Source organism: Ranitomeya variabilis, chromosome 4, assembly GCF_051348905.1.
Source record: "Ranitomeya variabilis isolate aRanVar5 chromosome 4, aRanVar5.hap1, whole genome shotgun sequence".
NCBI lineage: Eukaryota > Metazoa > Chordata > Amphibia > Anura > Dendrobatidae > Ranitomeya > Ranitomeya variabilis.
The window spans coordinates 176,960,640-176,987,331 of record NC_135235.1 but is presented as its reverse complement, the minus strand read 5'-3'; the positions used below and the strand labels follow the sequence as shown (position 1 = coordinate 176,987,331).

General features: G+C 45.6%; 1 protein-coding gene across 3 annotated transcripts in view; it reads right to left on the bottom strand.

Moving 5' to 3' along the window:
• Nucleotides 1-26,692, bottom strand: part of DLG5 (discs large MAGUK scaffold protein 5) — a 491,099-nt gene that overhangs the window by 5,645 nt on the left and 458,762 nt on the right. For all 3 annotated transcript variants that reach the window (XM_077259413.1, XM_077259411.1, XM_077259412.1), the window contains 4 exons: nucleotides 16,013-16,156; nucleotides 15,733-15,860; nucleotides 15,316-15,425; nucleotides 3,096-3,205 (listed from right to left, as the gene is read on the bottom strand). In XM_077259413.1, coding sequence (XP_077115528.1) covers nucleotides 3,096-3,205; nucleotides 15,316-15,425; nucleotides 15,733-15,860; nucleotides 16,013-16,156 — 492 coding nt within the window. The remainder of the gene's footprint in view (nucleotides 1-3,095; nucleotides 3,206-15,315; nucleotides 15,426-15,732; nucleotides 15,861-16,012; nucleotides 16,157-26,692) is intronic.

Genomic DNA, 26,692 nt, shown 5'->3' with positions numbered 1-26,692 from the left:
AATGGGGTATATGAACTTTGAATTAGGGTCATTTGGTGTCATCTCGGACGCTGTTCAGACCAGGTCGTTCAACAGACAGCGGTAATTCCGCTTTTGACCACTATGTGCTCATTGGCGTCGGCTAGATTTTATCTAGCTGTTCCGGGGTTAATTTACCTGATCCTCGGATTGGAAGCTGGGCCATGCCCATTGCCTTTAAATAGTTCTCCTGATCATTGGGCGTCGCCGATTATAGCTTCTGTCTTGTGCGTTGTTATCTCGGTCTAGAGTGGAGAGCTGGTTGTTGGAGATTCGTTGCTGGTGGTGTATTTTCCTTTGTCTTATTTACTCCTTCCTATATTTATATTTATTTTGCCCTGCACATTTATAGTGTATTCCTGAGTGACTGCGGCGTGGTGTATATTTTCCTTTATCCTTGTCTGTGCTAACTGTGGGTATTGGTGTATTACCTCTTCACTGGGTGGTGGGCGGAGGTTTCAGCCTAGGGATGAAACAGGAGACAGGGTGAGGTTCGAGGCCTGGACATGCAAACCATCAGTGTAAACTCCAGGTAGAGGGTCAGTCAGGATTTCCCTAGTCTGAGTGAAATTGCAGGGGCCCGGGTTATTAGCTCTCGCTCACCTAGTCTCCCCGTGACATTTGGAAGTTTTGGGATGTCATTATGATTTAAAAAGAGAAAACACAGTAGTTTGACAATAAATGGCTTCACCCAACCACTAACCATGAGTGGAGAAAAAGTTTTGCTGTTATCATTCATATTCTCTGAAAAAAGGCCAAGAAAGCAAAAATTTTGCCGGGGTATGTAAACTTTTGAGCACAACTGTATATGAAGTATGAGAGGTATTGTTAAAGAAGCACTCCCATCAAAATGTGTATCCACTTAATATAGTGAAATCATCATATTATATAGCACTGTGTACTTACAATTATTAATTTACAATAGTCCTTCTACCAAGCTAATCCTTCTTTTTTCCATTAGGTCTAAGACATCATGTGATTAAAAACTGACTGAATCCTCCTTCTAAGTTCTATGTAGAAACAGGAAGTACATTTTCCCTGTGTGACTCATGAGTCACTGCAAAAGGCCCTAGTAGGGGGAGGAGTGGAGCAGCTGGGTCAGGAGTTGAACAGGGGAATGATAAAAGGGACAAGAGTTTCAACATGTTTCATGTTTCAAAATAGAGCACATAAAATATTGAATTAGCTGGGTAGAAAGGCAAAATGCGCAATTGTATGTACACAGTGCTATATCATATGATGATTACAATATATTAGGAAGATAAAAACGTTGATGGGACTGCTTCTTTAATTAGAAGGGAGTATTAAAGACTTAACTCTTTTGAAAGAGGGAAATTTAGACAAACTTATTTAAATCTAGTCCATTTTTAGAGTGGCTCATATTGTGAAAGGACAGCTCCAACCTAGTGCTTGAGCTACAAATATCGTAATAGTTCACCACTAGGGAATGTCAGAATTAGAGGCAATAACTGCATGCCACAAGGTGGATAGCATAGATTGATAAACCCTAGAAAATAACTTAAATCTTCACGAGCGAAAGGCCTGAAGATTTGAGGATCCTGGATAAGTCTTGGTTAAACCAGAGACTAAATAACAGAAGACGGGGAGAGGTCAATTGACTGGAATATTTAACCAAGTCCCGGATGTTGCATCGTCTGCGTATTTAAGACTGTTGATGATTCGTCCAGAAATTATAAATCCTTCTGCTTTCTAGGAAGGTCCAGCCTTCCTCAAAATAGCTTCTGCATATAAATTGAAGAGAAATGGTGACAGTATGCAGCATTGTCTGACACCTCGCTTTACTTTGAACCATGCCATTTCACTGTGTTCCGTTCGGACTACTGCTTCTTGGCATGAACCCAAATACTTCATGGCATTTCAAAGTTTCTGGTGAATAACACTGTGGTAAGCTTTGCTGTAGTCCCAGGTATTCCAGTTTGAGATATCCTGATAATATTGAATTAATGGACTAAAGGCCCCGTCTCACTTAGCGACGCTAGAGCGATCCCGACAACGATACGACCTGTCAGGGATCGTTGCTGCGTCGCTATGTGGTCGCTGGTGAGATGTCAAACAGTGAGATCTTCCAGCGATCGCAGCTGCGATCTCACTGTTTGACATCTCACCAGCGACCTGTAGCGACCTGTACAACGATGTCACATGGGAGCTATTATGACGATTCAGTGTCTGAGTCGTCAACGAGGTCGTTGTTAAGGTGTCAAACACAGCAATGTGTGCTACCCAGCGGGACCTCAACGATCAAAAAACGGCCCAGGCCATTCCGACACGACCAGCGATCTCACAGCAGGGGCCTGGTCGCTGCTACGTGTCACACATAGCGAGATCGCTACTGAGGTCGCTGTTGCGTCACAAAACTTGTGACTCAGCAGCGATCTCGCTAGCGATCTCGCTAAGTGAGACGGGGCCTTAAGAGGATTGGAGATTATGACCTGGTGGAATCCATAGAAACTAGTTTACTGTATGTGAGAAATTGAGATCTCTAGAAAGACCCAGAGTGGCATGTCAGACTTGTCATGAAAAAAAACAAACAATTAAGTTATAACCACCGCTTTGTTATCTTTGAATAAATCCAGTGTTATGTTGATTGGTATATAAGGAAAAGTCTTTAGAATACATATTCAACTTCATCCAGGTATTAACTGGGTTAAAGTCTAACACAGGGACTGCTGAGGGGGCTGAGAGGAGGTGGATAGAGTCAAACTTGTCTAAAGAGGGCTGAAGAAATAGGTGGGAGTCCCTCACCAAAAATAAAAGGCCTTTTCTATTTGTTTGCATAACTTAATACAAATGTGAGATAAAGTTGAGTGGAAAATGCTGGGAGCACAGTTTGTAATATTTATTATAGAATCAGAAAGACTGCGCTAAGATTACATAGTTAAGTCATGCTTAATTAGGTCTGCATGAGCCAAAGGTGAGTCTTCATCAATAGCATTCAGCGCTGACACTCAAATCGAATACCATACACGGCACAAACACTTCTGGCGGTGAAAAATGGCATCTGGTTGCCATACAGATGGACTGCAACCTTGGTAGGTACCAAAGTTTTGATAACGTACCTGTAAAATACTTGCTGTATTCTTGCTCTATTTTCTGAGCAGATTCAAACTGCTCTTTGGAATTTTTCTGTGTTACCTTGTCTCGTAGAAATATTGGATCCTTCTGTTCCCTGCATACACATAAAGTCATGTGACCATTTCTGAACATTTCATATACAGGCTTTTTTACATTTTAAAATTTTATCTTTGCATTAATTTGACAATATTTTTTATAAAGGAGCAGCATTTGAACAAAAATAAACCACCCTATTATTTTGCAATCAGTTATAAGGAAGAAATCTTAAGACTTCTCATGTAACTACATACTTATTCAAAGAAGACCTCTAGAGGAAACACAACTTTCTATTACAGCACCTCTCACCGGATTATATATATCATAGTCTGGGCATCTATTAAAGAATAAGTAAATCTTTAAAAGAAGCTGAGTCCGCTTTCAGTAGAAAGCATAGGCTCCGAATCGAAGATCCTTTCTACTGAATCCGTTCCCCAGCTCTGTGTGCTCCTGTCTAGTGAGCTGTGCACTTCTTGAGGGAAGTGGGAGGGTGTGGCTTGAGCGATCAGTGGGGGACCTGTAAACTCGGCGATCTACTTGCAATTAAAAGGCAAATAAAATATAATAAGAAAATTAACATCGGTTTCTTTTACTAAGTATATCGTAGTCACTCTCATGAACCTCAATCTCTTGTCGGCTTCTAATCAGACACCATATTGAATTTCAGATTTTGTCCTACTTTCATTTTTTATGTGCTACTTTTCCAATCTAATAATGTATCAGAACATTATTACAATGGCAGCTAGAGCCAGTGCGATACTTCCCTGATCAATGGACAATGTAATTATCCTCGTCTCTAGAGTCTCACACACAGATTTCAACACATATATTTCTATTAAAAAAAATATTGTGCCACCTTAGCCTAATTCTGACTATTGCTATCCGTTGATCTCAGTGTGATACTTAGAGAGAGAAGCAAAAAGAAAAAGAAGAGGTCAAGGGCAGATCTAATATATAATTGCCTAGAATACTACTTCCTGCAATTTGTGCCAACTTCCGTGGCTTTGTCCGGAGCTAATGTCCGGCGATAATGTCCGGAGCTATTGTCCGGAGCTAATGTCCGTAGCTAATGTCCGGAGCTAATGTCCGGAGATAAGTGACGTCACCAGTGTCCTACACCCAGGCAGAGCACAGTGGCCCCAGGCAGAGCACAGGGGCCCCAGGCAGAACATGGGGCCCCAGGCAGAGTACAGGGGCCCCAGGCAGAGCACAGGGGCCCCAGGCAGCATATGGGGCCCCAGGCAGAGCACAGGGGCCCCAGGCAGCACATGGGGCCCCAGGCAGAGCACAGTGGCCCCAGGCAGCGCACACACCAAATCGGAGGCCGAGGGGCCCCGCCAACCAAATCGAAGGCCGAGGAGCCCCGCCCAACAAATCGAAGGCCGAGCGGCCCCGCCCACCAAAGCGGAGGCCGAGGGGCCCGGCCCCGCCCACCAAAGCGGAGGCCGAGGTGCCCCGACCACCACATCGGAGGCCGTGGGGCCCCGCCCACCAAATCGGAGGCCGAGGGGCCCCGCCCACCAAATCGGAGGCCGAGGGTCCCCGCCCACCAAATCGGAGGCCGAGGGTCCCCGCCCACCAAATCGGAGGCCGAGGGGCCCCGCCTACCAAATCGGAGGCGAAGGGTCCCCGCCCACCAAATCGGAGGCCGAGGGTCCCCGCCCACCAAATCGGAGGCCGAGGGGCCCCGCCCACCAAATCGGAGGCCAGGGGTCCCCGCCCACCATATCGGAGGCCGAGGGGCCCCGCCCACCACATCGGAGGCCGAGGGGCCCCGCCCACCACATCGGAGGCCGAGGGGCCCCGCCCACCACATCGGAGGCCGAGGGTCCCCGCCCACCAAATCGGAGGCCGAGGGTCCCCGCCCACCAAATCGGAGGCCGAGGGTCCACACCAACCAAATCGGAGGCCGAGGGGCCCCGCCCACCAAATCGAAGGCCGAGGGGCCCCACCCACCAAAGCGGAGGCCGAGGGTCCCCGCACACCAAATCGGAGGCAGAGGGACCCCGCCCACCAAATCGGAGGCCGAGGGGCCCTGCCCACCAAAGCGGAGGCCGAGGGTCCCTGATTACCAAATCGGAGGCCGAGGGTCCCCGCCCACCAAATCGGAGGCCGAGGGTCCCCGCCCACCAAATCGGAGGCCGAGGGTCCCCGCCCACCAAATCGGAGGCCGAGAGTCCCCGCCCACCAAATCGGAGGCCGAGGGGCCCCGCCAACCAAATCGGAGGCCGAGGGGCCCCGCCAACCAAATCGGAGGCCGAGGAGCCCCGCCCACCAAATCGAAGGCCAAGCGGCCCCGCCCACCAAAGCGGAGGCTGAGGGGCCCGGCCCCGCCCACCAAAGCGGAGGCCGAGGGTCCCCGCCCACCACATCGGAGGCCGAGGGGCCCCGCCCACCAAATCGGAGGCCGAGGGTCCCCACCCACCAAATCGGAGGCCGAGGGTCCCCGCCCACCAAATCGGAGGCCGAGGGTCCCCGCCCACCAAATTGGAGGCCGAGGGTCCCCGCCCCGCCCACCAAAGCGGAGGCCGAGGGGCCCCGCCCACCACATCGGAGGCCGAGGGGCCCCGCCCACCAAATCGGAGGCTGAGGGTCCCCACCCACCAAATCGGAGGCCGAGGGTCCCCGCCCACCAAATCGGAGGCCAAGGGGCCCCGCCCACCAAATCGGAGGCCGAGGGTCCCCGCCCACCAAATTGGAGGATAAGGGGCCCCGCCCACCAAATCGGAGGCCGAGGGGCCCCACCAACCAAATCGGAGGCCGAGGAGCCCCGCCCACCAAATCGAAGGCCGAGCGGCCCCGCCCACCAAAGCGGAGGCAGAGGGACCCCGCCCACCAAATCGGAGGCCGTGGGGCCCCGTCAACCAAAGCGGAGGCCGAGGGTCCCCGCCCACCAAATCGGAGGCAGAGGGACCCCGCCCACTAAATCGGAGGCCGAGGGGCCCCGCCTACCAAAAGTAAGTGCGGCCCCAAAAGTAAGTGCGCCCCCGGGTGCAAAAGTAAGTGCGCCCCCGGGTGCAAACTTAAGTGCGCCCCCGGGTGCAAAAGTAAGTGCGCCCCCGGGTGCAAAAGTAAGTGCGCCCCCGGGTGCAAAAGTAAGTGCGCCCCCGGGTGCAAAAGTAAGTGCGACCCCGGGTGCAAAAGTAAGTGCGCCCCAGGGTGCAAAAGTAAGTGCGCCTCCGGGTGCAAAAGTAAGTGCGCCCCCGGGTGCAAAAGTAAGCGCGCCCCCGGCCCCGGGTGCAAAAGTAAGCGCGCCCCCCAGTCCCGTGTGTGAAAAGTGCTGCTGTAAAGCTGGTAGCGCTGTTCAAGCACCATGTATTTCCTTCAGGAAATGCCCATCTATATATATAATTGTCTAAGGGTTTTTCCGTCTGTCTGTCTGTCTGTCTGTCTGTCTGTCTTTCTGTCTGTCTGTCCTGGAAATCACTCCATATAAGGTATGGTCTACAAACAGGATACCTTATATGGAGTGGTCGGCGGTTTGTAGACCATACCTTATATGGAGTGGTCGGCGGTTTGTAGACCATACCTTATATGGAGTGGTCGGCGGTTTGTAGACCATACCTTATATGGAGTGGTCGGCGGTTTGTAGACCATACCTTATATGGAGTGGTCGACGGTTTGTCGGGCGGCCTCGACCAATCAGAGATGGGCACAGCATGGCGACGATGATGTCATAATGGTTGCCATGGCGACGATGATGTCATAAAGGTTGCCTCGACCAATCAGCGACGGGCACAGTCTGCCGCGAATCACATACTACGGGGACATGCATATTCTAGAATAGGGGCCCCAGGCAGCATATGGGGCCCCAGGCAGAGCACAGGGGCCCCAGGCAGCATATGGGGCCCCAGGCAGAGCACAGTGGCCCCAGGCAGCATATGGGGCCCCAGGCAGAGCACAGTGGCCCCAGGCAGAGCACAGGGGCCCCAGGCAGCATATGGGGCCCCAGGCAGAGCACAGTGGTCCCAGGCAGAGCACAGGGGCCCCAGGCAGCTTATGGGGCCCCAGGCAGAGCACAGTGGCCCCAGGCAGAGCACAGTGGCCCCAGGCAGAGCACAGGGGCCCCAGGCAGAGCACAGGGGCCCCAGGCAGAGCACAGGGGCCCCAGGCAGGGCACAGGGGCCCCAGGCAGCATATGGGGCCCCAGGCAGAGCACAGGGGCCCCAGGCAGCATATGGGGCCCCAGGCAGAGCACAGTGGCCCCAGGCAGAGCACAGGGGCCCCAGGCAGCATATGGGGCCCCAGGCAGAGCACAGGGGCCCCAGGCAGCATATGGGGCCCCAGGCAGAGCACAGGGGCCCCAGGCAGCCTATGGGGCCCCAGGCAGAGCACAGGGGCCCCAGGCAGCATATGGGGCCCCAGGCAGAGCACAGTGGCCCCAGGCAGAGCACAGGGGCCCCAGGCAGAACATGGGGCCCCAGGCAGAGCACAGGGGCCCCAGGCAGAACATGGGGCCCCAGGCAGAGCACAGGGGCCCCAGGCAGAGCACAGGGGCCCCAGGCAGCATATGGGGCCCCAGGCAGAGCACAGGGGCCCCAGGCAGCATATGGGGCCCCAGGCAGAGCACAGCGATATTTTGGACCACTGTGCAGTGTTTCAGACCCCCTGTGTGATGTCTGGGGCCCTGTTCTTAAGTATATTAAAGATTAAAGTAACGTATATTAAAGTATATTATAGATCAAATTTGACACGTTTATGAGCACCATTGAGTGATATACTCAAGAATGACATAATTTTTCAACATTTTATGGTTTCAAACTGTAAACACTCAGAGTTTTTTTTACTTCAACCAGAAAACCTTAACGGTTCATAAAAAACTTGACTGTTCAGGATATGATAAAAGTCATAGTATTCTGAATCTTTAACTTATAAAGATACCTTTACATGGGGTGATTATTGGTTCCAGAGAGGCTTTCGGCCGATAATCGTACACATGGCTGGTGACAGGACAATACAATATAAACGTTCAAAGGTAAACACTGATAACATTAAAATCTAATATATAATTGCCTAGAATACTACTTCCGGCAATTTGTGCCAACTTCTGTGGCTTTGTCCGGAGATAATGTCCGGAGATAAGTGACGTCACCAGCGTCCTACACCCGCTCAGGGTGGACAAAGATATATGCCTTCGTGGTGCGCGGCACTTTTCTGATTGGTTGCCGCCTGCCGCGAGCGACCAATCAGAAATGTGCCGTACTGTCAAGAATTGTCAAGAGCTGGTGAGTGCAGCCATTTTTTGTTCTTTCTTACTATTATTTATTAATTGTATTATTCTTACATTTGAATAAATAAAGTATATATGGATTCTAGACTCCCGATTCTTTAGAATCGGGCTGCCATCTAGTACATAATATTTCTTAATTGAACACATGGGAAGCTTCAGTTTCGTAGGGCACATCACTTTAAACCACAGTTATTTGGTTATGATTATCAGGCTCAGACATTGAGAGTATAACAATAGGATAAAAGCACAGAAGGAATCGGCAGACTTACAATCATGAGTTCTGGGTATTTATGATCTTGGCATCTACATCTTTTTACAATAATAAAGAGTGATGTTTCCCTATTTCTACAGGCTTATACACCAGTACCTTTTTATTGTTAATAAAGGGGTGGTTGGACTCATTAATACAGTGGACTCAATTATAGAACTATATTCCTTCTTCTGGACTATTGTTAAAATGCACAACATATAGTACATTTTGCAAGCACAACCAATTTTAGTTGTGGTGATGTCAAGCAAAATGTTTAAACTCAGCAAATAAATCCTTCCAGAAAGGTTTAAACAAAAAGTTTACTCATCAAAAATATATATTTTTTTAATATAAATATAAGTGGTACATAATTAACCCCTTTACCCCCGAAGGTAGTTTGCACATTAGCAACCAGGCCAATTTTTACAATTCTGACCTCTGTCACTTTATGATAGTGGTAAAACTTCTTTGGTATGACTTGCGTTTATTTGTGAAAATAAAAACGGAAATTTGGCAAAATTTGGAAAATTTCACAATTTTCCAAGTTTGAATTTTCATGCTCTTAAATAACAGAGATACTATATGTCACACAAAAGACTAACATTTCCCACATGTCTACTGTACATCAGCACAATTTTGGAATTATTATTTTTTTGTTAGGAAGTTATAAGGGTTAAAAATTGACCAGCAATTTTTCATTTTTACAACAAAATTGACAAAAACTTTTTTTAGGGACCACGTCACATTTGAAGTCACTTTGAGGGGTCTATATGATAGAAGATACCGTATATACTCGAATATAAGCCGCCCCGAGTGTCAGGAATCCCACTTCCCAGTTCCGGTTTGGAACTTGCAGCTCCTTACCCTCAGGTCAGTCAGGGTACTGCACCTAGGGTAATTAGTCGCCAGAAAGGCTGCCTGCTATGTGCTGGCTATGGGGCACATTGCAGCGAGGGCGATATAACTTCTCCCACACAGGTGGGAGCAATAACTTTCAATGCCGTCGGTCGCTGCAAAGACGCCCTATCGTACAGGACAAAGTATGCTACCACCAGCTCCGATTCTCTTAATTGTTAACGGGTCCGGAGCCAACCCAAATCAGTAGCGTAATTCACTTCAGAGGATGCGACAGTTCGTTTAGAGCATGGAGAGACAAGCTAGTAATTTTATACTTTACTCCAAAAAAGGCAGGCAGTGTTTACAAAGTATAAAAAAGATATTATAAAGACAAAATCATGTGTCCATTACAATTACAAATAAAAGGATTAAAATTGAAAAAACACTTACATAGCATTCAGATCATTTCATCTCCTGTTTGCCCATGTGCTCAGGAGATACATCAAGATGCATATCACATCTATAGAGCAGCTGGACCCCGGGCAAAAAGACACTGCAAGAATGCTGTCTCACTAAGTTATTCCTAGCCCAAACCCCAGGCACTCCCCCTGTGGTGGCATCACTTACAGGCTGACACCTCCCCTTTACTTAGAATATGAAAACTATTATTAAGCATATCTCACTGTATGAATCTCGTATACGAAATACATCAGGTTCCAGAGGTGCACCACGTCGGGGCAATTCTTTTAAGTGTAATCACGGTGTACTTACATGAACCGCTTAAGGAGAAATCCACGCTTTGCACTCGTTGCGTGTAGCTGCTAGCGCTTTCAGTGAGTGATAGATCTCCATGCAGTTTGGAAGTGGCTATACCAGTTTTGGATGGTATTGATTGGGAGGAGGGAATGGGTAATGTAGGGAGACTGGAATTTGCAGCGTAAAGCCATAAAACTTCACAGTGGGCTGCGACACATTGGTATCAAGTTGCACAGAGTGTGCCTGGCATGGGGCTTGGTTATTGTATCAGCGGATGCAGTGGGGGAGAAAGGAGGGTCGAATCTGCAGCGTGTGTCTGTGCCATGGTACATTCTAGAACTAAACTCACATTATGACATTTTTACATTATCGTGACACCGAGTATAAGCAGAGACCCCTAATTTGGCCACAAAAAACTGGGAAAACTTATTGACTCGAGTATAGGCTTAGGGTGGGAAATGCAGAAGCTACTGGTAAATTACAAAAATAAAAATAGATACCAATAAAAGTAAAATTAATTGAGACATCAGAAGGTTAAGTGTTTTTGAATATCCATATTGAATCAGGAGCCCCATATAATGCTTCATAAAGTTCATGATCGGCCCCATAAGATGCTCCATATTAAAATATGCCCCATATTATGCTGCATAAAAGGTTAATGAAGGCCCCATAAGATGCTCCATAGAATATTATGCCCCATATAATGCTGCACAAAGGTTGATGGCCCCATAAGATGCTCCATAGAATATTATGCCCCATATAACGCTGCACAAAGGTTGATGGCCCCATAAGATGCTCCATAGAATATTATGCCCCATATAATGCTGCACAAAGGTTGATGGCCCCATAAGATGCTCCATAGAATATTATGCCCCATATATTGCTGCACAAAGGTTGATGGCCCCATAAGATGCTCCATAGAATATTATGCCCCATATAATGCTGCACAAAGGTTGATGGCCCCATAGAATATTATGCCTCATATAACGCTGCACAAAGGCTGATGGCCCCATAAGATGCTCCATAGACATTATGCCCCATATAATGCTGCACAAAGGTTGATGGCCCCATAAGATGCTCCATAGATAATGCCCTGTATGCTAATGCGATTAAAAAAAAATGACATGCTCACCTCTCATCGCTGGGCGCCGAGTGCCGGGGGCCTGAGCAGGCGGGGACAACGGCACACTATGGGGACCAGGTGCCGGTGTCGCCGCTGGCTCAGGACACTGGCACTTGAGATATTCACCTGTCCCAGCTCCACCGCCGTGCGCCGCTGTGTCTTCCGGGTCTTTGCAGTGACAGAGGTAACGCACTAACCACGTCATCGCACCCTCTGACATGAACATCACAGCCAGAGGACATGGAAGATGGAGCCCGGCGGTGGAACGGGGACAGGTGAATATCGCATGGCTCACCCTCCCTCGTCATACTCGCCCCCTCCTGGTGCGGTCTCTCTGTATGTCCCTGCTTCTCCGATAGTCTCTTGCGCACGCTGGCAGCTTGTTGCTGTGTTCAGCGGTCACATGGTACCACTCATTAAAGTAATGAATATGCGCTCCACTGCTATGGGAGTGGAGTCGCGTCCATATTCATTACTTTAATGAGCGGTACCACGTGACTGCTGAACACAGGAAGAGCTGTGGGCACCGGACACCATCGGAGAAGCAGGGAAGTGCAGAGACCGCGCCGGGAGCAGGTGAGTATGATGTGACAGCTGCCACTCCTGCCGCTCCCCCTCCCCTGACGACCCCCTGGGACAATGACTTGAGTATAAGCCGGGAGGGGCTCTTTTAGTCTAAAAAAATGGGCTGAAAATCTCGGCTTATACTCGAGTATATACGGTACTCAAAAGTGACAGCATTCTAAAAACTGCAGCCACTCAAGGTGCTCAAAACCACATTCAAGAAGTTTATTTACCCTTCAGGTGCTTAACAGGAATTTTTGGAATGTGAAAAAAAACTATGAACATTTAACTTTTTTTCACAAAAAAATTATTTTACATAATGTTTTTATTTTGAATGGGTAACAGGAAAAAGTGCACCACAAAATTTGTTGTGTAATTTCTCATGACCATACCCATACTCCAAATGAGCGAGAAAACCACTGTTTGGGCGCACAACAGAGCTCGGAAGGGAAGGAGCGTCATTTGACTTTTTGAATGTAAAATTTCCTAGAATAATTAGCAGACGCCATGTCCCATTTGGAGAGCCCCTGATGTGTATAAGCAGTGGAAACCCCCCACAAGTGACCCCATTTTGGAAACTAGACCCCTTAAGGAATGTAATTAGATGTGTGGTGAGCACCTTGAACCCCCAGGTGCTTCACAGACGTTCATAACATTGAGCCATGAAATTAATAATCACATTTTCCCCACAAAAATGTTATTTTAGCCCCAAATTTTGCATTTTCATAAAGGGTAATGAGAAACTGCACCATACAATTTGTTGTGCAATGTCTCCTGAGTATGCTGATACTCCGTGTTTGGGGGAATACTACTTTTGAGGCATAATGCAAAGCTCAGAAGGGAAGAGGTGCCATATTGGAGTTCAGATTTTGCTGGAATAGTTTGAGGGGGCAATGTCACATTGGCAGAGCCCCTGAGGTGTCAGAACAGAAACCCCCTATATGTGAATTCATTTTACAAACTATACTCCCTTATGAATTCATCTAGGGTTGCAGTGATCATATTGACACCACATGTGAATCATAGAAATTTTATACCATTGAGCTGTAAAAAAATTACATTTTTACCACTAAAATGTTGTTTTAGTCCCAAGTTTTTAATTTTTCTAAGGGCTAATAGGAATTTTTTTTTACAACAAACTGTGGTCCATTTTTTCCTTGCCGTGCCAATACCCTACATGTAATCGGGAGATATTTTTCAGGCACAGTGCAAAGTTCAGAAGGCAAGGGGTGCCAGATTTTACTGTTATGGTTTGCAGGTGCCATGACCCATTGGGAGAGCCCATGAGGTGCCAGAACAGCAGACCCCCCATAAGTGACCCCAATTTACAAACTACACCTCCCAATGAATTCATCTAGGGGTGCAGTGATCATATGGACACCACGGGTGTGTCACAGAATTTTAGACCATTGGGAAGTGAAGACAAAAATAACTACATTTTTACCACCAAAATTGAGTTTTAGGCCCAGAATTTACAATTTTACGCAAGAATTGGGTAAGAGTATCACCATAATTTGTCCCGCAATTTCTATTGAACGTGGCAATATCCCATATGTGGCTGTACAGTAATACATACAGAGAGTCGAGAAGAACGGAGAGCTATTTGCCTCCTGGAGCGTAGGTTTTCCTAGAACAGTTTGCGAGCTCCATATATAGGACCTCTAATTGGTAGAAGAGCAGAATCCCCCCTCACGTGACCCCATTTTGTAAATTATAACCAGTTGGGAATTTATCTACTGGTGTAGTAACTATTTTGTCTCCATGGGTATTTTCCAGAAACAAGCAGCAATGAGTGTTGCCAAGTGAAAATTGCAAACTGCCGCTGTAGTGACCAGTACGTTGAAGTCACCAGTACGTTATGCCCAACCAGTGCCTCTGGAGACATGCACCTGTAAGTTAGGTGGCCTCTCATCGCTTCAGAAATGCCAAACATGTGGACACAATATGTGGTTTACGTACACTGTAGGGCTCAGAAGGGAGGGGGAATTTGGATTTGGAAGCACAGAATTTGCAGAATTTCTTTTGCAGAGTTATTGGGCCATTTCGCTTTTCCAGAGCCTTTGTACTACCAGTAACGTGGAAGCCCCCTATATTTCCATTAAAAGATGACAGACCTGAGTGAGAGCTTGCTTTTTTTGTGGATTGGGTGGAAGCTTTTATTGGCAACATTTTACATAACGTTAGGGATAACATTTATCTGGCGCTGTACGCTGACCACTTACTTTGGGGTTTCCATTTAAATCTCTGAGTGACGTGATTCAGATGAAACCCCAGAGGGATCCATTCACTATAATGAGGCAGCACAGTTACTCTGGACTCCGTTTGGCCTCTGTTCAGAGGTGTCCTTCTTTTCAGAAATGCACAAAACTGTGGCCGACGGCACTTATATGCAATCCTAAAAGAATGGACACACCACTGGATCAAAGGTCCTATGGCGTCCACAGTGCCTCCATCTGCCCCATTATAGGAAATCTATTGCTTATAGAGGGTCTGTCTGAATCATGTATTTCAGAGATTTACATGGAAACCCTGGTGTAAGTGCTCAGTGCAGAGCGCAGGATAAATGTGCGCCGAGCCTTACTGCGATCTTTGAGAGACAAAATGAAAAAATCAACAGCAGGTGAATAATTGTTTTTTTTGGTTTTTTTTAAGCAGTTCCTCGTACGTTATAAGTGATTAGGTGACTTCAATCTTCGGGTCGGGGTGATTACAGCGATACCAGATTTATATTGGTTTTTATGTTTGGCTGCTGACATAATCTATAAAATGCTTTTTATTGCAAATAATAGATTTGCATCACCATATTTTGAGAGCTATAATTTTTCTATATTTTCGCCCACAGAGTCATGTGAGAGCTTATTTTTGCGGGATGAGTTGACATTTTTATTGCTACCATTTTCGGGCACATGAAATTTTTTGATCGCTTTCTATTCCGATTTTTGGGAGGCAGAATGAACAAACACCAGAAATTTTTGTTCAGTATCAGCTGACACCCGGAGGGGATCACCCGCACACAGCTCGTGTCTGCAGGCGATGATGTACTAATCCGTCCCTAGTCAAATAGGCCCAGTGCACAGGGAGGGATTATTACGTCAGATGTCAGAAAGGGGTAAAAGGTGTTTTCCCACAAACAAAAGTTCATTTTAATGAATAGATCCTGGAATAATAATAACTTCCTAACTGGGTGAGTTAAGACAAAATGTTCCTAAACTGAGATAATCTGTGCAATGGCTGTGTATGACCGAGCAGGAACATGGCCTGATCTTACCACATCTCCTAGGCAAGGTGGAAGCAAAAGAGTATACTAACATTACACCTTTAAATATACGTTACTACCACAGCACAGGTCCAGCAATCTCCTAAAATACACACAAACATCATCATCAGTGTTGCTTCCATATGACTTACTTTATCTGTTTAGTGCTTTTGTAGCGGATAAAAAGGACAATGGGATATATGTGGATACTGTGAAGTCTTTCAATTGCATGAGGAGCTATGTCCAGAAGGCAGTGGCAGTTCTAGGAGATAAATAGAAAGATGTCAAATTTATATTCTATTTTCCTTGAAAATAAGATATGGCGGCATCTGATCGAAAATGTGACTAGAAGCATGCTTTATAGGAAGATAAGATTCAAAACTCACTAATATGGATTGTATGCATAATTTTTTGATCTGAATGGTTTTCACAAATTGATCGCAGCCATGATTGTAGCTCTTTACTGCTTTTTTACCGTTATTCATATACTTGTAAATACATTTGATAATTAAAGTATATTTTTAGAACCTTGTCAGGAACTTTTATAGCATTGGCTGAATAAAATGTACCTTATCTGTGATCTCCTTGATTGAAGCCACTGTAGTTACATCAAAATGACCACTACGCCTCTTGTAATCTATAAACAGACAATCCTTTACTCCACGTTCAATGGCCTGCTGAGAGGCCTTCATTACCTCTGTAAGTACAAAAAGATGTAAAAAAAAAAAGTAATTAGTACACAATGAAAAAAAATCATAAATTAGCATACTGGAAGCTACATGCCATGAATGCACAAGGGCCACAAGATTTCTTGAGATAAGACAACTACGGTATATAATCCAATCTTACCAAGAGGGCATCTGCAGAACCTCCCTGGGGACTCTTTAGCCAGCATATCCTTCACAGCATCAATTAATGGTCCTAAAATCAGCACAGGTCGTGGTGCAGTGCAGTCTACCCTTTGTACTCGTTGGTACGCCAAGTTCATGGAGTCTGATGAAAAAGATATATGACCAGAAAGATGAAACATTGTTCCTACAACATAATATATGTATCAATCATTTATTTGCAAGGAAAACCCTATTCTCCAAAGAAGCTCAGTTATAAGAAAATAACATGTCTTTAAAGTATGAAAAAAAATAGTATATAGTTATCTTTTAATGACAACAATATAATGTTTTTTTACAATAGCCATTCATGAGACTTTTGAAACATCGCCCTTTCACTCCTTTTGCTGCTTTAGAAGGGTCCTGTTTAGCTATGCACTGTAGAAACCTAATGCTCAAACTGTTGACAACAGACTTATAATAATAAGTACTAATTGGAGACCAATAATTCTGGCTTTGGATAATTTCATGGACCTAAATGTTTATGTATACTAAAAATACTACTAATAAAACTGTCAACCTATACTGCAAAAAAGCAATTGTACTGCTATGTAGACAGAAAGAAACAAATTTTATGGCTCATGGAAAGCAGCAACAAAAATGACCTTTTCCCATAACACATTTTTAGGTAAGAAAAGTACTAAAAAGTAAAACAAAACCATACTTTTTGGCATTACTGTGGTTGCAGCAACTCATAAAATAAAATTAACTTTGCAATTTTACTGCATGGTAAAAAGAGAAAATACACTAACTGTAAACTTGAGGTTTTTTGACTTCGGCACAAAAAAATAATAAGAGCTAAATCAATGAATTTTTATATACCCCAAAATGATGCCAATGAAAAGTAATATTTTCCCCATAAAAAAAGACAAGCTCTTGCACAGCTAGATCACCAGGAAAAAAATATATTTCTTGAAATATGACAATGAAAGTAACCACAGAAATTGCAAAGTCCTTTATGTCCTAAACGCAAACGATATTAAAAAGGTTGTCCACTTGATCTTTATTTTCATAAATGTATTGGAGAAATTATTTTGCGACACTAATATACTAATGTTATGTTACAGGTACAAGGCACATCTCATCCTTTGTGAAGCACCACCCCCTTTATAGAGGAGCCTACATCACAGACTCTGAATCAGTCCTGTCCAAAAAATGGCAACTGATAGACAGGAATGTGACCAGATCGGTTTATCAGCCTCTTCCAATTGGAAATAGCTTTTCCATACACAGTGTTCTTCAGATGGAGGAGGCTGATGGACGGGTCTTGTCCCATGCTCCTTCATCACTAGTGATTTTGAGAACAGGAGTGTGTAGAAGCAGTGCAGTCTGTGAGGAAGGCTTCCCTAACAAGTGGATGGCATTTCAAAAAGTTGAAGATTGTTAATTTCTGTGATAGAAAAAATTTGAGAAATTTGGCACGTGCAAATGGAAGTAGATAAAAGTAAATGGTCTTTATTGAAAATCCATAAAACCACAAACTAGTTTAGGTAATACATTAAAATCTTTTGACTTGTTTCTGGCAACTGCCCTTAGTCAATAGAATAATGAGATTTACCAAATTTCTCAAATTTTGTCTACTGCTGCTGAGAACACCAGTGAAATTCCTGGCACCCACGGCAGTAAATTCATCCATCCCGCATCCAGCTAAGGCTACGTTCACATTTGCGTTGTGCGCCGCAGCGTCGGCGCCGCAACGCACAACGCAAACAAAAACGCAGCAAAACGCATGCACAACGCTGCGTTTTGCGCCGCATGCGTCCTTTTTTTGATTGATTTTGGATGCAGCAAAAATGCAACTTGCTGCGTCCTCTGCGCCCGGACGTGTGCGCCGCAGGGACGCATGCGGCGCAAAACGCAAGTGCAACGCATGTCCATGCGCCCCCATGTTAAATATAGGGGCGCATGACGCATGCGGCGACGCTGCGGCGCCCGACGCTGCGGCGCAGACCGCAAATGTGAACGTAGAGTATATACAAAAAAGGTAGTGAGCCCTGTTGTTTTCCCTATAATTTCTGTTATAGGTCCTTTTTCATCAGTATGTACGTTATCTGTGCAAAAGGATCTAATGGGGACAGAATATACAAGTCTGCTTCTAGTGTCCTAGAATCAAAATCAGCATCAAACAAAACTCCTTACCTTAGTTATCAAAGCACGTATAGACGCAAGACACAGCAGGAATGGTGAGTAGTCTTTACTTTATTGATCTATCTGTATTGTCCCATACAGAGGCAAATTGTAATTGCATTCTGCCTACTGAACAGTTTATAGATGGGAATCAGGGATTACCTCTTCAGTCAGGGGAGGCCTCTTTGTGCTAAATAACTATATATAACCCGTTAGTGACAGAGCCAATTTGGTACTTAATGACCAAGCCAATTTTTACAATTTTGACCACTGTCAGTTTATGAAGTTATAGCTCTGGAACGCTATCCCACTGATTCTGAGATTGTTTATTCGTGACATATTGTACTTCATGTTAGTGGTAAAATGTATTCGATATAACTTGTGTTTATTTATGGAAAAAAAAAATGAAATTTGACAAATTTTGCAATTTTTAAACTTTTAATTTTTGTACCCTTAGTAGTGATGAGCGAATATACTCATTACTCGAGATTTCTCGAGCATGCTCGGGGGTCCTCCGAGTATTTTTTTAGTGCTCAGAGATTTAGTTTTTCTTTCCGCAGCTGAATGATTTACATCTGATAGCCAGCATAAGTACATGTGGGGGTTGCCTACCAACCAGGCAACCCCCACATATACTTATCTAGATGTGTGGTGAGCACTTTTACCCACCAACTGCTTCACAGAAGTTTATAATGTAGAGCCATAAAAATAAAAAATCATATTTTTTTCCATATTTTTCACCCCCAATTTTAATTTTCCCATGGGTAACAGGACCCCAAAAGTTATTGTGCAATTCGTCCTGAGTACGCGGATACCCCATATGTTGGGGTAAACCACTGTTTGGGCGCATGGCAGAGCTCGGAAGGAAAGGAGCGCCGTTTGACTTTTTCAAAGCAAAATTGGCTGGAATTGAGATTGGACTTTGTGTCGCGTTTGGAGAGCCCCTGATGTGCCTAAACAGTGGAAACCCCCCACAAGTGACCCCATTTTGGAAACTAGATCCCCAAGGAACTTATCTAGATGTGTGGTGAGAACTTTGAACCCCCAGGTGTTTCACTAAAGTTTATAACGCCCGGGCGTGAAAATAAAAAAAATCATATTTTTTCCACAAATATGATATTTTAGTTCCCAATTTTTTATTTTCCCAAGGGTAACAGGAAAAATTGGACCCCAAGAGTTGTTGTCCAATTTGTCCTGAGTACGCTGATACCCCATATGTGGGAGAAAACTACTGTATGGCACACGTCGGGGCTCTGAAGAGAAGTAGTGACGTTTTGGAATGCAGATTTTGATGGAATGGTCTCCAGGCGTCATGTCACGTTTGGAGAGCCCCTGATGTGCCTAAACAGTGGAAACCCCCCAGAAGTGACCCCATTTTGGAAACTACACCCACTAAGGAACTTATCTATATGTGAGGTGAGAACTTTGAACCCCCAGGTGTTTCACTAAAGTTTATAGAGCCTGGGCGTGAAAATAAAAAAAATCATATTTTTTCCACAAACATGATCTTTTAGTTCCCAATTTTTTATTTTCCCAAGGGTATCAGGAGAAATTGTACCCCAAAAGTTGTTGTGCAATTTGTTCTGAGTATGCTGATACCCCATATGTGGGGGTAAACCACTGTTTTGGCGCATGGCAGTGCTCGGAAGGGAAGGAGCACCGTTTGACTTTAGAAAATGCAGAATTGGCTGGAATTGAGATCAGACGCCATGTCGCATTTGGAAAGCCCCATTTTTAAATGTTTTATATGTTTGTTTGTGTTTTAAATATTTTTAATGTTTGATACACATATGTGCACTCTATGTTGCTTCAATAAAGCTTTGTTCACGCTTACATTAGGTGTGTGCACCTTCTATTGCGCCTTCTTTCTTCTTTCTATTCATTCATTCATGTGTTGAGCGCAGTGGTAGCACCCCTATTATGATTTCATCTATTTACAAGTTAGCGGTGCCTGCTCTATTTCTTCTATCTGGAAAAATTTCCTATTGTTGCCGGGTGCTGGTCGGCAGATCTCGGCGGGCGCACTGCGCATGTCATTTTCTCCTGGAAGAAGACACCGGTGGCTCACGGGACTTCACGGGGGATTGCAGGGACAACAGAGGTATCTGAGGGCATCGGGGAACCCTATTTCTCTCTCATCTGATGTGCGATCACATCAGAGGAGAGAGAAATTAAATGCAAAATCAGACTTTTTTTTGCGGTCGCAGTTATACTGTTAATAACGGTAATCGCAATACCGGGGTCGGTAAAAACCGAATCATGTTCTCTGGGGTCTCAGCTACCCCCGGTATCCGAGACCCCAGAGAAATTCCGACTCTGGGGGGCGCTATACCTTTATTCCTCAACGCAGTTAAAAATCGGTACTGTGGCTTAAGCACCCTTAACTGCAGCTGTTGAAAGGCATATTGGCGGTCGTTAAGGGGATAAATGGAACACATTGTTTGCTTATATTTTGCATTCACCAAAACTGTATCTTCCTTGTTGACAACTTTATTTTGCTTCAAATAGAAAAAAAGAAAAGAAAACTGGTGCTCAACCTATATTGTATACTGTATATATTAAAACAAAAAAAAAACCTTCCTTCTCATTCTCGGGTCTTCTACCAGAGGCCTGGGAGTTTGAGGGTTCTGCGCAGGATCTTAGTTGTTCCCAGCATTGCACTTTTCTTGACAGAGAGTTCAGATGTTGCTCCTGGGATCTGTTGTAGCCATTTTTTCAAGTTAGGGGTCACTGCTTCAAGTGATCATATCACTACTGGAATAACTGTTGCATTCACCTTCCACATCTTCTCCTGTTCTCCTATGTCCTTTGAGGCTACTCATATTCCTTCTTTCTGATGTTGCTGTCACTTGGCACTGCCACATCTATTATCATTGCTGTCTTCTGATCCTTGTCTACTGTCACAATGTCTGGTTGGTTAGCCAACACCTTGCTTATCCACCTGGATCATGAAATCCCACAGGATTTTAGCCCTTTCATTCTCCACCACTTTCTCTGGGGTCTCCCACCTGGATTTAGGGGGACTTAGCCCATATGCTGTGCAGATGTTTCTGTATACAATTCCTGCTATACGCTGTTCGTGCTTGCATTTTGCATCCTGCCACTATGTGTTGGACTATTTCTGAGGTTTGTTTGCATAGCCTGCACATTGGGTCTTGTCTTGCGTGGTAGATTTCTGCTTCTATGGATCTGGCACTTAGTGCTTGCTCTTGTGCCACTATGATTAGTGCCTTTGTGCTGTCTCGGAGTCCAGCTTTCTCCAGCCCTTGGTAAGATTTCTCCATGTCAGCAACCTCCATTATCTGTCAGCCACCTCCATTATCTGTCGATGGTACATGCCATGTAGCTGCTTGTCTTGCAATGGCGCTTCATGTTCCTGCTCTTCCTTCCAGATCTGTTGTTGCTGCCTTAGGCTTTCTCTCAGCATCTCATCTTTTGGTGCCATTTTTCTGATGTATTCCTGGATACTCCTTGTTTCATCCGTGATGGTAGCTTGGATGCTTATCAAGCCTCGACCACTGTTTCTGTTGATATACAATCTTGGGGTGTTAGACTTAGGGTGGAGATCTTGAATGCATTGTGAGGAGCTTTCATGTCTTCACATATTCACAGAGCATCTCTTCTTTTGGCCAGCACACTATGCCAGCAGGGTATTTGATAACTGGCAGGGCATATGTATTGATGGCGCGGATTTTATTCTTCCCATTGAGCTGGCTCTTCAGGACCTGTATTAACCTTTGATGGAACTTGGATGTTGCTGCTTTCCTTGCCTCCTCATCATGATTACCGTATCCTTGTGGGATGCTGAGGTACTTGTAGCATGTCAGTACATTTGATATGTGCCCTGCTGGTAATTCCACTCCATCAGTCTTTACTACCTATCCTCTCTTTATTACCAAACCGGCCGCACTTCTCCAGTCTGAAGGACATCCCGATATCTTCGTTGTAGATCCTTGTCAGGTGGATCAGTGAATTGATGTCTCGTTCATTTTTCGCATACAGCTTGATGTCATCCAAGTGGCTCATGGTGCTTCCACTCTTGAACTTATATCCATAGGGGGGTTCAAGCCTAAGCAGAAAGCAATGGGTACAGTGAATCACCTTGGTATATGCACCATTGGATGGTCACTTGTGCTAGTTGTCTTGAGTTGACTTCCAATGTTGTTTTCCATTGCCCCATTGAGTTTCTGAGGAAGGTTCTTAATTTCCTGTTGACATTATAGAGAGACAAAAATTCACAGATCCATGTGTGTGGCATTGAGTCATAGGCTTTCCTGTAGTCAATACAGGCAGTGCTAAGATTGGTCTGTCTGGATCTTGAGTCTTGAGCGGCCCCTCTATCTACTAGATGCTGATGCTTAGAGCCTCTGGTGTTGGTCCCAATGCATCTCTGAGCTGCATTCATGTACTGGTTCATATGGTTCTGTAGCTTAGTGGCTATGATATCTGACAAGAGTTTCCATATTGTTGTAAGGCAGGTTATTGGGCGGTAGTTGGATGGAACTGTTCCTTTGTGAGGATCCTTCATGATCAGCACTGTTCTTCCTTGTGTTAGCCAAGCTGGGTGGTGGCCTGCTTTTAGCAGTTGGTTCATCTGCTTAGTCATGCATTCATTTACCGCTGTAAATTTCTTTAGCCAGTAGGTGTGGATCATGTCTGGGCCAGGTGCTGTTCAACTCTTACGCTTTTGGATATCTTGGATATCTGCTTCTGTAATGGTGACTGGTTCTTGCTCTAGACGGTTGCTGTGTTTCATTCTCAGATCTTGCAGCCTTTGTGCTGCTACTCTGTAGTTGGGAGTACACCTTGGATGGTTCTTTGGAGAACAGAGCATTTATTTTCTTGGCCTCAGCTTTTCTAGTGTACCGTATATACTCGTGGATAAGCTGAGTATTTCAGCACATATTTTTATGCTAAAAACGTCCCCCTCGGCTTATACACGAGTCATGGTACAGAAAGCCAGCAGGGGAGGGGCGGCGGCGGAGCAGCGGGTGCCAGGAGCCGGCGCACACATCATACTCACCTACCTGCGCGCCCTTGGTGCTGGCACTGCATCTCGTTCCAGCTGCCGGCGCCTGTCTGCAGCTCTTCCTGTGCTCAGTGGTCACGTGGTACCACTCATTGAGGTGAAGAATATGGACGCGTCTCCACTCCCATAGGGGTGGAGCGCATATTCATCACCTTATTGAGCGGTACTATGTGACCGGTGAGCAGAGGATGAGCTGCAGGAACGAGATACAGTGCCAGCACCCAGGGCGTGCAGATAGGTGAGTATGATGTGTTTTTTTTTTAATAGGAAACATGCACACAGGGACAGGGAATAAGGAGGCATGCATACAGGGATGGAACTGGGAGGCATGCATACAGGGACAGAACAGAGGAGGCATTCATACCAGGACAGGGAAAGGAGAGGCATGAATACAGGGACTGAATGGGGAGGCATGCATACAGGGACTGAACGGGGGAGGCATGCATACAGGGGCAGGGATGGGGAGGTATTCATACCAGGACAGGGAAGAGGGAGGCATGCATACAATGACAGGGACAGGGGAGGCATGCAGTCAGGGACAGGGAGGTAGGCATTCATACCAGGACAGGGAAGAGGGAGGCATGCATACAATGACGGGGACAGTGGAGGCATGCAGACAGGGATGGGGAGGCATTCATACCAGGACAGGGAAAGGGGAGCCATGGATAGGACAGGGATGAGGGGACAATGTATACCCGGCTTATACTCGAGTCAAAAATCTTACCCAGTTTTCCGTGGCAAAAGAAGGTGCCTCGGCTTATACTCGGGTCGGATTATACTCGAGTATATACGGTATCCACTAGTCTTGCTGTGAGTGCTGTGAGCCTTTGGTCAGCAGTCTCTAGGGCTTCAGTTGGGGTCAAGCCTTTGTACTTGTCCAGCTTGGTCTTATTCTTGATCTTTACACCCTTCTGTATTTTTGTTAGTTGGCTTTGTTTCACCTTGATCTTTGTCTCCAGTCTTCTTTTTCAAGGGGGCACGCACTTGCTGGTTGTATAGCCAATCATTTTGATGATTGATGAGGCAGTAGCATAGATAAGTTTATTAGTTTGAGTTATGATAATGGTAGGTATTGATGCAAGTGCTTTATTGGCATCTTCTAGCATAGAGCATGGTATTTCTTTGCTGAGCCTTGGCAGTCTATCTCTGGTATTCATGGTATTGAGTTTATCTAAGCACCTCTCGTATCTCCCCTTTTCCTCATAGTTTGTAAGCTTGCGAGCAGGGCCCTCATTCCTCCTGGTATCTATTTTGAACTGTGATTTCTGTTATGCTGTATATGCTGTAATCTCTATTGTCTGTACAAGTCCCCTCTATAATTTGTAAAGCGCTGCGGAATATGTTGGCGCTATATAAATAAAAATTATTATTACTATCTTGTCTTTCAGATAAGCTTCAGTGCTCTCTAGTTTCAGGGGGTTGCACATGTTGTTCATCCAGGTCTTCATGTGGGGTGGTTTGCAGTGGAGTTGATCTATCTGATAATAGCTTTCTCTTTATGACAATGTAACATTGGGTGATTAGTTGTTTCTCAGTCAGTGGAAATGCAGGTCTTGTATCCATCCAGAGTTTACTCATACGCTTCATATATCCTCTCTGCTGTTATAGTAGCATTTCATCAGATCCAGGTTTCTCTTGCCTTGTCATGTATGGTTTGTTCCAGTAGCCCATTTATCATCAGATTGTCCTGGTTCCTCGACATCTGATGCAGACCTTGTTAATCCAAACAACGTCCGTGCGGCATGACTCTCTTTGTTCGTAACACTCTCATATTTATTGAGTTAGGCACTATAGTGTTAGTAGCCTTGCTCAAGGACCACTACTATATAACATTTGCAACAGGACAGAGCCGGGATTTGAACCCCAGTCTCCCACGTTGGTGGTTGTGCCCTTTAACAATTACGTTACAACAGCCACCTAAGGTAGGTATTACAGAGTTAGGAGCCTTGTTCCCAGCATTGTTTTCAGTCTCCCATGTCGTAGGCTGTGCAAATAACCATTACATTATACCAGCCACCTATACTGAGATATGAGTCTGTGGTACTTTTTAATATATATTTATGTACTTATACTGTCTGCGTATATACACTGCTCAAAAAAATAAAGGGAACACTAAAATCCCACATCCTAGATATCACTCAATGAAATATTGTGGAATGTGTTGAGAACAATAAAACCAAAAAATTATCAACGTAAATCACAACTAATATCCCACGGAGGTCTGGAGTTGGAATAATGCTCAAAATCAAAGTGGAAAATGAAGTTAGAAGCTGATCCAACTTTAGTGGAAATGCCTCAAGGCAAGGAAATTATACTCAGTAGTGTGTGGCCTCCAAGTGCCTGTATGATCTCCCTACAACACCTGGGCAAGCTCCTGATGAGGCGGCGGATGGTGTCCTGAGAGATCTCCTCCCAGACCTGGACTAAAGCATCCGCCAACACCTAGACAGTCTGTAGTGCAATGTGACATTGGTGGATGGCCGAGACATGATGTCCCAGATGTGTTCAATTGGATTCAGGTCTGGGGAACGGGCGGGCCAGTCCATAGCTTCAATGCCTTCATCTTCAGCAGCAGGAACTGCTGACACACTCCAGCCAGATCAGGTCTGGCATTGTCCTGCATTAGGAGGAACCCAGGGCCAACCGCACCAGCATATGGTCTCACAAGGGGTCTGAGGATCTTATCTCGGTACCTAATGGCAGTCAGGCTACCTCTGGCAAGCACATGGAAGGCTGAGCGGCCTTCCAAAAAAATGCAACCCCACACCATTACTGACCCACTGCCAAACCGGTCAAGTTGAAGGATGTTACAAGCAGAAGATCGCACTCCACGGCATCTCCAGACTCTGTCACATCTGTCACATGTGCTCAGTGTGAACCCGCTTTCATCTGTGAAGAGCACAGGGCGCCAGTCGCGATTTTGCCAATCCTGGTGCTCTGTGTCAAATGCCAAGCGTCCTGCACGGTGTTGGGCTGTGAGCACAATCCCCATCTGTGGACATCAGTCACTCAGACCATACTCATGGAGTTGGTTTCTAACCGTTTATGCAGACACATGCACATTTGTGGCCTGCTGGAGGTCATTTTGCAGGACTCTGGCAGTGCTCCTCCTGTTCCTCCTTGCACAAAGGCTGAGGTAGCGGTCCTGCTGCGGGGTTGTTGCCCTCCTATGGCCCCCCTCCACTTCTACTGGTGTACTGGCCTTTCTCCTGGTAGAGCCTTCAGCTTCTGGTCACCACGCTGACAGACACCGCTGACAAACACAGCAAACCCTCTTGCCACAGATCGCATTGATGTGCCATCCTAGATGAGCTGCACTTCCTGAGCCACTTGTGTGGGTTGTAGAGTCCGTCTCATGGTACCACGAGTGTGAAAGCACAACCAACATTTAAAAGTGACCAAAACATCAGCCAGAAAGCATTGGTACTGAGATGTGGTCTGTGGTCCCCACCTGCAGAACCACTCCTTTATTGAGTGTGCCTTGAT